This window comes from Hippopotamus amphibius, chromosome 4 (genome assembly GCF_030028045.1).
Source record: "Hippopotamus amphibius kiboko isolate mHipAmp2 chromosome 4, mHipAmp2.hap2, whole genome shotgun sequence".
Taxonomy (NCBI): Eukaryota; Metazoa; Chordata; class Mammalia; order Artiodactyla; family Hippopotamidae; genus Hippopotamus; species Hippopotamus amphibius.
This window is the reverse complement of record NC_080189.1, coordinates 19,002,591-19,016,791: the sequence shown is the minus strand read 5'-3', so window position 1 is coordinate 19,016,791 and position 14,201 is coordinate 19,002,591. Positions and strand designations below refer to the sequence as shown.

Below are 14,201 nucleotides of genomic sequence, written 5' to 3'. Positions count from 1 at the left end.
GAACCAAATACATACTAGGGTGGCATTGATGGTGATCCCACTGGGGTGGGGCCAGCTGTGGAGGGAGGAGAAGAGGGGAAGAATAGTTCAGAGGATTAGATCCCAGGAAAGTGGATTAAACACAAACAGATTCAGAAGAAAAGCTACCTCAGGTAGAGAGGGAGAGAAGGCCATCACAGGAGAACACATGAGGCACTAAGTTGCTTTGAAAGTTTTCTTTCTTAAGCTGAATGCTGAGCACACAGCTATTCATTGTAGTTTCTTACTCCTTTTAGTTTGTCTAAAAGATTTTAGAATGAGATGTAATTTTAAAAATGGACAGAAACCTTATAACGGTCACCTATATATCCTCAATGGGAAACTGCCTATGGATGTCAACAGAATCATATTACTAGTAATATAATTCTTTTTTTTTTTAAGAATTATTTATTTTTATTTATTGGCTACGTTGGGTCTTCATTGCTGCACATGGGCTTTCTCTAGTTGCTGAGAGCAGGGGCTACTTTTCATTATGGTGTGCAGGCTCCTCGTTGCAGTGGCTTCTCTTGTTGTGGAGCACGGGCCCTTGGCGCGTGGGCTTCAGTAGCTGTGACACATGGGCTCAATAGTTGTGGCTCACGGGCTCTAGAGCACAGGCTCATTAGTTGTGGCGCACAGGCTTCGTTGCTCCATAGCATATGGAATCTTCCCAGGGTAGGGCTCGAACCTGTGTCCCCTGCATTGGCAGGCGGATTCTTTACCACTGTGCCACCTAGGAAGTCCAGTAATATAATTCTTAATGATTCCTGCTGAGGCAGGACTACCACCCACCATCAATTAAAAAAAAAAAAAAAAAGTCCTGTTTCTGGAAATCTGTCTCATAAAACCTCACAAATGGTGCGTTCAACCACCATGTGCCGTGGCTCCTTGCTGCTGGCCCCCTTGCCCCAGTGAGGCCCTGGTCCCCCTCTGCCACTGCCCTGGGGCTCACATGACCCCATGGGCTTCCATGTCAAACATGCTGTCTCATGCCCTTGATACAAACTTTCAAGGTTCCAAAGTGGCCCTGTGTTCCCTTCACTCTTCTGAAGTGCCAAACCCCTCACATAGAAGTAGTGAGGGGGATTCTTTCCTCTGCTCCCCTTTGTCACCCAGCCACCAAAGCTTGGCCTAGGCTCAGCAAACACCTTGTGAAAGCAGCTTCTGATTCTCTGCAACCCACCCTGTCCTCAGGGCACAGACATGTGGCAATAGGTCTCCCTCGGCTCAGGGACCAATTCCAAGGCATGGGATAGCAGACGAGTCTCCAAACCTCCACTCGAATCAGCTCCCTAAGCCCCCCTCGTCACACAGTCACACATGCCCAGATGCATCTCAGTGCCAATGGTGGGCACACCTGAACCTGAGGCCAGGCCACAATTCACATCAATTATCCTCCCATTTCGACTCAAAGACAGAAAAAACCAATTAATTTGATCAAGGCCATTATTTGTTCTTTAGGAAGCCATGTGCCCTAATTCACTTATGCAGCACATATTACAGAAGGGTTACTCTATGCCAGACATTGTGCTACCTGGGGTGAGGAGAGGGACACGAAAATAGGTAAGACACAGTTGCCCTCCTCAAGGAGCTCACAGCCTAGTGATGGGAGACAGAAGTATATAAATACACTCTGAGTGCAGTCTAGGACCTTGAACTCTATGTTGCCTCAAATAGATCATTAGAAATCCCGGATATTGAAATGCAGGTATATGCTCTCTGAAAGATGTTTTTCTCCTTTCTTGGAATCAGATTTTGTGTTTCAAGCAGGAGGGCAGGAAAAAATACTATAGAGAGTAGCCTGAAAGAGTTGAAAAATGAGCCTCTGGCAACAGTATGAAGTTCTTTATATTAAGGTAATTAATAACAACAAAAATAGCTTAACAGATTAATGTTGGAGATAGACTGACTACGCAACACATCTGGAGAAGAAGAAAAAAACCGCCCTGGATTTATCACAGAAATGAATGAATGATCTCTGTAAGAGATGCTATTATCAACGCGAAAATAATGTTAGGATGTGTTAACAGGAACGTGGCAGGCAGCGCTGGGACTTCAGCCAGCCACATTTAGCCTTGGTCAAGCCATTATTATGTCCAATTTTGGTTTCCCGTTTGAAGAGTTGTTATATTTCAGGCTGATATTAAAAGGATGGAAAATAGGCATTGGCGTCTAGCCTAGAAAAGACGAGGCTGAAGGATGACTTAATACCTGTGGCCCTAACAGAGATAAGTGGATTTCTATTTCAGCCACAGGAAGTCTAGTTCAATCACAGAATAAATTGAGCGTAAGAGTGATTAAACACTGGGACCTTGATCGTAGGATGTCACCTTAAATGTATAGTGCTTCAGGCTTTGCTGCTTTCAGAATACTGTTCACTCTCCATCTTGCATTAATATTTTTGTATGCATATCAATCTCCCTTTGGGACTGCCCTTCTTATCTTTTGAGCCCCCCATGGCACTTAACTCCGTGACTTGCTTGCAGTAAATATTCAAATAGTGTTAAGTAGGGGGGAGGTGCTGGAACGGATACTATATGGACACCATTATAACACGGACAAGAGAGTGTAGCAACCCAAGATGTGTTACAGGCCTGGAGTCAGACCAGAGAATAGTTCAGAGAATTGTGTCAGCAAAGGCCATAAAGATTCTCGTGATGGACTGGGCGTTGCACTGGAAGACTAGGAGGAGGGGCAAACGATGACTTTCTATAACAGTCCATACATCCCTCCACCACCCTCCCCCACCCAGCCCACTGCTCATTCTACAGTGGGAACTACAAAGACTTTAGCAAAGACATGATAGAGAAGGAGAGGTGAGGAATAGACTATTGGATGGTAGAAAGCAGAGGAAAGAAGGAAGAGGAGTCTGTAATTTCTGCAAAAGGAAATGGAAAAAGGGAGAAGTATTTCATGAGAAGACTTCTTAGGAAGATCTGTTAAAAGGCAGTATCACAGGAAAATACAAAGCAATATAGTTTAAGTGAACATGTTCAATGCTGTTGAGGGTGGGCGGTGGGGAGGAGGGCGATGCCCTCAGCTGTGGAGTAAAGACTCTAAGGGAAAGGAGGAAAAAGGTTCAGCCTACAAACCTGTAGTTAACCCCTTCACTTCTGTTCCTGTCCACCCATTGGTGAGCCACTGTCTAGGCAAGATCTTTTGCTTCATTCTAAGAGTGTACAGTCCATGAATTTCTTTATAAGAAAGAATTTCTTCAAGAGCCCTTTAAAACATCCCCTTTAAATTACTTGAACAGTTGCCTCTCATGTGAATAGATTTCCTTTACATTGTGTTTTCGTAGGAGGTGAGTGGCTCTGTGTGTGTATGTGTGTGTGTGTATCTTAAGTGCTTTAGGGCAGTACATGGGGCACTTCCTACATACCTCTCCTTTCCCTACGGAATTGCTCCAAGGTAGAAGCTGTTCTTAAACAACCACTGCAGACCATAAAAGTCTGGAACAGATCATGGAGCTCCTACCTCCATGAAGTAAAGTTATTTTTTAATCATATTTTATCAATAAAGGACCACCCTGTGGTGGGAGATATTTCTTTCTATAGCACTGACCTCCTTCAAGCCTTCCCAGTCCAGAATCTCTTTGATGAAAAATTAAACAAAGTATCTCAAAATGAAGGGTGCTATCAGTAGTTTGAGTGTGGCTCAGACTTCATTTCCCCTAACAAAAGAGGCCGGAAATGTCATATGTATGACATCTACTATCTTGCTGAAGGATGACTGGTGGAGTTGTTCATGGTGTCAGTGAATGACCATTACTTCAGCTCTCAGAGACACCAGTCCTGGAAGCCGGACTCTGATTACCCGTGTCTGTGCTACACAGTAAAAGCACATTTGCCTGCCGGTCTCTGCAGAAACAGACACTGTTCACAAATTACCTTCTGGTATGTTCTTCCTAACCCCTCTCACCTTGCCTCTCCAGCCCCAGGCAGCTGGACCTCAGAGGGCTACCTGGGAGCCTTTGCCTACTCCAGCCCTGCTCTCATCTAGTGATTCACTTATCTGCCTGCCTCTCAAAGCACCCAGTCTCCCTCTCGTTGTCCTTTGTGCTCTCCCTGTTCCCTACTGGTGTCTGACCCAGGCCCAAAACTCACTCTTCTCTTCACTATTGTCATGTCAGTACTCTATTAGGTAGCAGGAGTTATGACATCCATTAGTTTTACAAACTGAAGACAGACAGCTACTTCCCAGACACATTCCATTAATAACAAGGGGCCAGTCGCAAGTGTGTGTGATTTCCCTCTTTCTATCTTTACAACTAGGAAAATAACTTGGTGGATATCTTTTATACAGCTGGCCATTAGTGTACTTTCAGTGCATGAATGTCAGCAAACTACTGGAAGATTACTAAATTTTGCTCTCCTCTATGTGTGTGTGTGTGTGTGTGTGTTGAGAAAGAGAGAGAGTCTGGGCTGGCCTGGAAGAACCACTGAATTTTTTCCAGGCTACTCCATTTTATGAGCTTATTCCAAATATGCCAAAACTGTACTTGCCACCTCAGAATTGGAGTGGGGGTGGGAAATGAGGGAAATCAGGAGGTGAAATGTATTCCCAAGGTCCATTGATTCCCATAAGCTAATGTATTAGTTTTCTATCACTGATGTAACGAGTAATCACAAACTTAGTGGCTTAAAACAGCACAAACTTATTATCTATTGTTCTAGAGGTTCAAAGTCCAACACAGATCTCTCTAGGATAAAATCAAGATATAGAGAGGGCTGCATTCCTTTCTGGAGGCTCTAGGGGAGAATCTGTTTCCTTGCCTTTCCAGTTTCGAGAAGCTGCCACATTCCTGGACTCCTGGCCCCATTCCTCTGTCTTCAGTGCCAGCAAGGTCATCTCTCTGGCCATTATTCTATAGCCATATCTCCTTCTGACCTCAGAGAGGGAGGTTTATCTCACTTTATAAACACCCTTGTGACTAAGATTGAGCACATCTGGATAATCCAGGATAATCTCTCCACCTCAATGCCTTTAACTTAATCACATCTGGAAAATCCCTTTTGCCATGTAAGGTAACATATTCACAAGTTCTGGGCATTCGGACATGGATGTCTTTGGGAGGAACATTATTCTGCCTGCCACAGCAAATCACTGAATGTTTTGAAGCGGAAAAATTAAATGGGAAAAATGTGGTAGAAAGAGGAATAGCAAAATGCCTCAATACCTGTATCTATCACAGCTTTGGAGCAATAAACTCAAGCCAAGTCAGTGAATATTTTATTAAAGCCTCTTGTGTGATCTCTATTTTTATGAGTGTCTCATGCAATACATGCTGAGCAATAATATATACAATCAAAGGGATATTTAAGGGTGTGTATTCATCATGATACATGGAGACAAATAAAGTTCGTTAAACTATATTACTCTATAAACTACAACTTTAAGGACAGCATAGTACTTAAGCGGTAAAACACCCAAATTTTCTAGTTAAAGTGAAGACAGGATTTAATCTAACTAAATTAAACTTTAAATTCAGCACACAAGTACTCGCTTTGGTTCCTCTCCAGGACTTTGGGTGAACTTTTGAAATGCTCTGTGCCTCTGTGTCCATGTTTGTGAAATGAAGCTACAGATCTCAGAGATGTTTTCCATCCTATGAAGGATGTGAATCAATGTGTAAAGTTGATTGTTTCTCCTGCTATTTACCGAAAGAATCATCTTAACCCTACATTGTGGGGATGTGAGTTGTTCTACTTATTTAATAGAAAGCCATCTCCGTAAGTATCTTGGTGCCCCAGCAGCCATCTGTTCATTGCTTGTTAGAGATGAAGAAACATATTCATAACGCAAGCCTAGACGGAGTGTCATCTCCAGATAGAATCAACACCACTCCCTCCACAGGGGCTGGAATCTGGTTGCTTTCCAAGCTATTGCTGACCAGGCTCCCTTGCCTGGCCTGGCAGATGAGATCACCACACCAGAGTGCCACGGGGGCAGACCGAGCCCACTGTTGCAACATGTTCCTTCATCTAGCTGTGGCCCTCATTTCACCAAACACCCTGTATAACACAGCATATCACTGATCCTCTGGCTGTCTTCCCTTTGCCTTTGTGTGCTTTTTTTATATCACACATCTTCCCCTGATTAAAAGGGATAATAGGAATTTCTCAGATTTGATTTCTCAGTGGGAACTGTTTGCTTTGGAAGCCACCTACACCAATGCTAATTGAGAACAGAGCTCAGAATGAGGGCCTGAGAACTGCACCCGGATGAACTTTTTGGTGGACTGATTTCCGATGATCTCTTCAGAATTGGATTGTGTATGCAAATACTACCACGGTCGACTCTTTTCCAAAAGGCTGAACACGTGGATCAGTATCTTTTCCTTTAACTAGCTCTCTAACTTGGAAGAATTATTTGTAATTGATCATATAAAGTCTTCATCATGAAAGCTACTGGGGATCCTGGCCCCTACTGCCCAGTAATAACATGCTGGAAATCACGAAGCAATCTGGGCCCTTTACAATCTAAAGCTGAACATGATGAGCCTCTATTAGAAAGATTACAGTAAAAAATAACAATCAGCTCTCTGATGATCCTATGCGGAGGGAAAGGGTGGGGAGGAGTAGATTTGGCAAAGGACAAGCCCAGACTTTCGTCACAGGGACAGACCAAAGTGTTAACACAAAGGGAGAACCCGGGAGCATCCTGCACACTGCATTTCAGCCACAGATAACATGGCACCTCCGCGGGCCCGGTCCACGCCCTGACCGCCCCGAGGGTCTCCGCACCTCTGCGCCCGCCGCCCCTTCCAGCTGCGGACATGCTCGGGGGATCCGGATCGCAGGGAAGACGCAGCCTGGCCGTGCTCTCCCAGTGAGTGCTCGCTTCACCTCTTCGGTGTTTCTTCTTCTTTCTTATAAAGGAATTGTTGTAAAAAAAAAAAAAAATTAAATTGTGGGAGTGGGAGGGGAGAGGAGAAATCAGGAGGCAAAGGAAGGCAGTGAGTGTGTAAGTTTCAAACCTGCATGAAACTTTTTGGTCTCAGCTTGGTGATGTTTCTGATTGGTTTTCCTCTGTTCCTTTTTTTTTTTTTTTTGGTGATTCTTAGACCACTTGTGGGGGTTTATACCAAGGCATGGGTTTTCTTATTCCAAATACCAATCCACAAAGCATCTTGTTTCTAAAGATCTGCTGTTAATTTAGACCTGAGCCCTCTGCTGGGAGTGATCCATCTGCAGGGCTCAGAGACTCTGGCTAAAGCACACATTGCCCAATCCTTAGAGTCAACAGCCCAAAGCCCTTAATACACTGACCATCTGACTGTGACAGAACAAGACCCAGAGCACATGCTATTGATCAGAGAATTGTTCAGATAACAGGCTCCAAAGTTTAGAATCCTGGAATCTTGGAATGTTCAGGCTAGAGGGGCCCCTAGGGCTGTTTGCTGCAATGCTTTTCTTCTATACACAGGGAAACAGAACCCAAAGGGGCAACTCCACGTACCCAAAGCCAGACAGCAGTCAGTAGCAGGGAAGCCAGTGTCTTTGTACTTGCAGGCAAGGACCCTTTTCATGCTGGCGTTTATGAGGTTTGGAAAACTCACTGGTCTTGGGAAAAGGTAACGCACAAGAGTAAGAACACCAGATGGCCTTTCAGTAAATCTGTCCCATTTTTGAAAGTTTTGGCATCGATTCAGAATGACAATTGTTGTTCCAGTTGTTCCAGCATTTGTGCAACAGTTCATCAAATAAACAGGAACTCAAGGGGTCCTAAAAACAAGACCCATGTCCACTATATCAACAGATCTCTTGGATAACCAGTTTCTCTGAGTGTGATCGCTCAAGGGTGAGAGCGCAAAGGGGTGTTAGAGGTTATCTATATAGTCCCGTAGTTATCAGAGTGATTAGGGGGTTTGTTTTTTTTTTAGCAAATTTACTGTTACAAGGAGTCTTATTACATAAAGGAGATGTTCTGATTAAATAGGTGGTTTTGGATCTAGAGTTTCTCATCCCTGCTGCAGTCCCCAGTCACCCCAACCCTGCTCCCCATCCCTCTCTACCCACCCCACCCTACCCATTCTGCCAAAACTTCCGTGGAATCCTAGGTCTCCATGAAGCTTCAGAAACCCCATCTTGTTTAATGCCACCATTTCAGATGAGGAAACTGAGGCACATGGGGTGAAGGGCTTGCCCAGTGTTCACGGCTGGTCAACAACAGAGCCTGGAATGCAGGGCAAAGAACCCAGTCTGGGGGTGTGTGTGTGTGTGTGTGTGGAGAATTCCTGGTTCTAAGTTTCTTCCTGCTCCATCACGCCCATGGTTCTATCAGTTTTCTTTCTCCATGTGTCTCTCACTCTTCTCTACTCACTCTGTCATTTCCTGAATTTCAGCAATTATTGCCCCCCACCTGGACAATTACAATCGCCTCCTATGTGGTCCCAGCTTCAGTCTCTGTCCCCTTTCTGATCCGTCCCCTCCCGTCCTCCCACCCCCCACCTTTGAAGATAGAGCCCGCTCTCCTCAACATGGCACTCGATGTTCTCCATAGTCTGCCTTTAGCATCCCTTCCCATTCTGACCTCCCCCTGCTTCGGCCAAATCAGATTACTCACTGGTCCCCAAACTCATCATGTACAAGCCACCTCTATTCCTTGGCTCACTCTGTTTCCTACGTGGGGAACACTATGTGCCTCAGTTTCCCCTCTGTAATGGAGGCATTAAACAAGATGGGGGTTTCTGAAGTGTTCCATGGAGACCTAGGATGCCAAAGAAGTTTTGGCGGCGTGGGCAGGGTGAGGTGGGGTAGAGACGAGATGGGGAGTAGGGTGGATATAAGCAATGGGGGGTGATTGCAGAGTAGAGTAGGAACGAGGGGCTCTATCTCATCTGCTCTTGACTTGCTTCCTGTCCTCCAGGGCCCTAATGAAATGCTGCCTTCCTCCACAAGGCTTCCTCAGCTCCTCTCTTCTCTCCACACCAATAACCTTTGTCCACCCTTCTATTATTAGCCCTGAACTAAAGTTAGTGGTGAGTTTCTACATCCTCCTTTGAGATACTGTCTTGGTGGAATACTGGGGTGGGACTCCTTTGCTCTGGTTGAATTATGATTGAACTCGAAATTCAGGTAGAAGAAATAGCCATCCAATGCTAAAAATCAACCTGACTTAGAAAGGGAGGCTGGCTTTCTAGGGCTATGTAGATACTCCCTTTGTAACAAGGACTTAGAATTCTCCTAGATTTCTAAAAATTTTTAAATGCATGGTCTGATTTAAGTTAAAGCTAGGTTTATCTGCCACCCTTCAAAATGTTTTGAGCTCTTTGATTATGTTCTAGCCACTTACACTTGGTTCATAGTACTTTACAATAAATATTTGTTGAATGAACAAAAAAAAATAAAATAAAGTTAGTGGTGAGCCTATGCCTGTCCCTCCCCTCCCCTTCCCCTTCCTCCCGTCCCTCCCCACCTTTCTTCCCTCCTCTCCCCTCTCCTTTCCTTCCCTTTTCTTCTTTCTTAGTTTTTATCCATTAATAGCGTGTAGTAATCTCACCCTTAACCAGATAAGAGGTCCAGAAAAATCAATCATTTAAAGCCAATCTTTGAACTCAAAATGAGCACAGATGGCCAGTAGAATGCCAGTGCAATAGATGGTAATTCACTTGAGGGCAGAAACTATTTTGAATCTTTGAAACTTCAGCTTCCAGCACAGTCCCAATGCTCAAAAAATATTCTTTAACTTTCCCATTATTGGATAAATAAAACTCAGTTCATCCAAGTTCACACTTTTCATTGGAGTCATTTGAACACACAAAGCTTCTGCACCTTCTGCTTTGAAAGAAGTTTTAGGTTAAATGCCAAAACAGATGCCCAACAAATAAGTTCTAAATTCCTGTGCATTTGCATCAGATAATTTATGTCAGCTTCATCAGCTACAGAGCAAGATTGGCAATGTTTCTTTTATGAGATGCATTAAGATTCCTGAGTGCCAAGACCTACCCAGAGCCATGTTATTTTCAGGGGCAGATGTGAATGGCTGTTAAGTTCTTTAGATTTCAAGGTGCTATTTAATTTGTTCCTGGTAAGATTATTGAGAGATTCTGTCACTTGTAATCTAATATTTTCACTGCTTACTTTCTCATTTTCCCAAAGCCCTGTGAAGTCTTCTTGAGTCAAGATTTTGGGTTTCTTGTAAATAGCCATGCTTTTGTCACATTTTATAACAAATGTGGAAGGGTATATAAATTTTCAAACCATAGAATCAAAGAAACATAGGAAATTATTTAGTTCATCCCACTGTTTTCTGAAGAAACTAAGTTAAATACGTCAGGGAAATAAATGATTGGCATAAATGTATAAGATACAGAACAAATGCAAGTAAAAATCATCAGATTTGTAAAAAGTTTAGGAATAAATACATGGTTTATTCAATCTTATTGGGGAATATAGCGTTACACTTTTCCAGCGTGCTAAATTTAAAAAAAATTAATGAAAACCATGTCTTTCCCTTTTTTTAAACACATATTACAATACATTTGAAACACATCCCAATTGCTGAGAATTGTCACTGTGAGTAAAGTTTTTTAAATCATGCTGTGAAACAGTGGCATCTCAGTGGATACAACTCTCATTCAAAAATGGTCCAATTATTGTGTGATGTCCTCCATCTTTTTATTTATGTATTTTATCTCTCCTAATTGCTCTTAATGCATCCAACTCTAGCAGTACCACTCTCTAATCAGATGTAGCCAAGGCTATCAGGAAACCCTGTTTGCTGGAATTGCATTCAAGGAAAAAGTCAACAGTCTGGGTAGGGGAGCACTCAGGCACCTTCTCTATTACAAAGTAAAGGCATGTGCCTTTTGTGACTGTTGGTTTGTATACCAAACTGGCCACTTTTGCTCACTTTTGGGTTCAAAGATTGGCTTTACATGATTGACTTTACTGGACCTCTTATCTGGTTAAGGGTGAAATTACTACTTGCTGTTAATGGATAAAAAAAAGAGAAAGAATGGCAGAGAAACAGGCAATTGTGCTTTGCATGTATGGGACACTCTATAAGTGATATTGCTGAATTTCGCCTGCAGTGGTGACTATATCAAATCTTTATGGAGGTGGTCTCGACTTTCTGCATGTGTCTTACTAGCCACATGGCCACAAGCACACTGGCTGGGTGTCTGGTGGCCACAGGCCTTTCTTTCCCTCCCAGTTGATAACAATTTGCACTGCACACTCCTCTCTCCCTCTCCTTACCTTTGACCTATTTCTCTCCTTGACACGAGTCCTCACTTCATACTGCTTCCCACATCCTTTCCAGTCCCCCAAAAATGGCTTTGCAGAGGCAAGGCTAGCTGAGGCAAGACGAATGGGGCCTGGGAGGCACTTCTCTGCCATTTGGAGGCCAGTTTGCCCCTGGCATTCCTAACTGGACCAGTGAAGATGCTTTTTTCCTGTAGAAATGCAGCTTCAGTTCTTGGTACTAGCTTCAGATATATCCTGGGTTTTAAAAGGTGATTGTGGGCTGGCCTAAGATCCCAACTGCCATGTATAATAACGATTGAAGTTCCAAAAACCAATTTGCAAATTAAGATTTTGGAAACAAGCTTTTCATAAATGTAGGACTGTCTGAATTCATTTCCAAGCCTAATTGAATTTTTAAGAGGAGCCTTTAAAAATCTGTAAACCTCACTCATTTCCATGCATTCATTCAACAAATATTCATTGAGGGTTTCCTGTGCCAGTTAGTGCTGCTGAACTAGGCACTAAGAACATAAAAAAGAATAAAACACAGGCTCTGGCTTCAAGATTATCTAGTCTTTTCACCTCCCACCCACTGCAGGAATCTTTCTTCAGTCCTCCTCCCACACCCACCACCACATCCCCAGATCCATCAGGGCTGTGGCTGCCAGCAGAACAGTGCAGCCACCTGACCAGCACGAGCTAGCTACATCAGTGTTTTCCTGTTTTCTCTTTCCCTCTGACCCTCTGAAAGAAATAGTAGTTTCTTTTAACTTATACTTAAGTAGAAACCGAAGTATAATAAACTTAGGTTTATTTTGTGACAGTATTTTACATATATGTACAGACACTCACAGAGATCTATTTGAAACACGTTTTACAAAACAGTGCTCACTCTTGCTATGCACAATACCCTCTCATATTTTCTTTTTTTCCAAGTTGTACTCTAGATTTTTTTTCAGCTTTATTAAGGTATAATCGACAAATAAAATTGCAATATATTTAAAATGTACAATGTGGTAATCTATATATTGTAAAAGTATTCCTATCAAGTTAATTAACACATTCATCACCTCTCATATTTACCTTTTTTTCTGTCTTTTATGGTAAGAATAGTTAAGTTCTCCTTTCTTAGCATTTTTCAGTTATACAGTACTGTATTCTTAACTATAGTCATTATGTTATACATTAGATCCTAAGACGTTATTCGCCTTATAAGCGAAAGTTTGTAGCCTTTTACCAGCCTCTCCCCATTTCCCCCAGCCTCCAACCCTTGGCAACCAACATTCTAGTTTAACTTTTTTTTTTAATTCCACATGTAAGCTATACCATGCAGTATTTGTGTTTCTCTGTCTTATTTCACTTAGCACAATAGCCTCCATGTTCATTCATATTGTTACAAATGGCAAAATTTCCTTTTTTTTTTAATAATTTTTGTTGGTGTATAGTTGATTTACAATGTTGTGTTAGTTTCAGGTGTCCTTTTTAAAGGCTGAACCATATTCCCCATTATTATTGTGTATATATTATAATTTATAATATCCCATATATATCTATCAAATACATATATATTTGATATATATCTCCATTCATCCTTGGATGAACACGTAGGTTGTCTCCATACCTTGGCTACTGTGAGCAATGCTGCAGTAACATGAGAGTGCAGATATCTCTTGGTATAGGGATTGAATTTCTCACCCTCTGATATTTTCTATATTTTATATTTCATTAAAAAGCGCTAAGGTAAGCTTAAACAGAATATTGGCTCTTTTGTGTCACTACAATGGAACTAAAAAAAAAAAAAAAAATCCAGCAACCAACTGTTGAAGAAAATCTTCATCTTTTTTTTTCTTTAAAGACTTTTATTGAGATACAATTGACATACAATAAACTGCATCTATGTAAAGTGTGAAAAAAAAAAGTGCTAATCATAACCTACTAAGTAGATTTCAGAAGCTGCAAACTGAAGTTTGAAAACCACTGAACATATTACGTAATCTTGGTAACAACCCTGACCACACTGGCTGCCTGCTTCAAGGATCAGCCTAGAGGTTTAAGGAGAGGCTTTTAGGTGGGAATCAGAGAGTCTGGAGTCTGGTCTAGCTCCTTCAGTAATCAGCACTGTGATCTCCAGGAAGCTACTTCATCTTGCTGCAAGGCAGCTGTAAGATGGAGATGCTCATGCCTGCTCAGTGTAACTTTCAGGGTGGTAAGACCATCTAGTACAATGACGTGCATTAAAGTATATGGGAAAAAATTAAGTACAAAACAAATGCAAATTAAATTATTAAATAGCCTTATTTTTCCCAATTAAAATTTAATATCAGAGGAACAACTTGGAGAGACCATTTGTTCTTTATAGAGTTGTGGAAAGATCCTTGCATGGGCTGTAATATTATGCAACTTCACAAATGAAAATCTCAGAGTGACATTTGTTTGTGATGTTGTAACTAGGTTTGTACTTAAGAAGCTCAGCCAGGTCATCCTCTTTCCTCTGCCCTTAAATACTTTTTCTGGTTGTAACTAGGTTTGTGTTTAAGAAGCTCAGCGAGGTCATCCTCTTTGCTCTGCCCTTAAATACTTTTTCTGGTTGTAAAATCAAGGAAGCAACTAGGTGGTCGGTGGGTTTTTAACTCATGAGCCAATTTGTGGAGGAGTATGCTTTGCCAGATGGTATCTGCTCTAGCCCACTGGATTTATAAATGCTCATTTCCACTGCTATTAAGACGGCTTTTTATTAAAAACAAATGACATTAAATAAATGTAACCAGTAAAGGAGATAACTTTATTAAAATGGGTTTAAAACAATAAACTTCTAGAGAAAATATGGTACTTTCTTCACTGATCTTTCACTTTTTCTTTGTAACCTTACTGTAAACCTCATCTCATGCAGACATTGATTAGAATGCTTCTTTCAAGTCCTGATATCCCTATTTAGGCCCTGGTATTTTAGGCTGATATTTTCTATGCTGATTAATTCCTATTTAGGGCCTA

General features: G+C 42.0%; 1 protein-coding gene across 9 annotated transcripts in view; it reads left to right on the top strand.

The window, feature by feature from the left end:
• The window catches only part of CALD1 (caldesmon 1), a 183,938-nt gene that overhangs the window by 108,713 nt on the left and 61,024 nt on the right, over nt 1-14,201 (top strand). Inside the window, exon 1 of one of the 9 annotated variants that reach the window (XM_057732928.1) lies at nt 6,565-6,849. The exons of the other annotated variants lie outside the window; for them this stretch is intronic. Coding sequence (XP_057588911.1) covers nt 6,797-6,849 — 53 coding nt within the window. The 5' untranslated portion in view covers nt 6,565-6,796. Of the gene's footprint in view, nt 1-6,564; nt 6,850-14,201 lie in introns of those variants that run through there. 9 annotated transcript variants of the gene reach the window in all.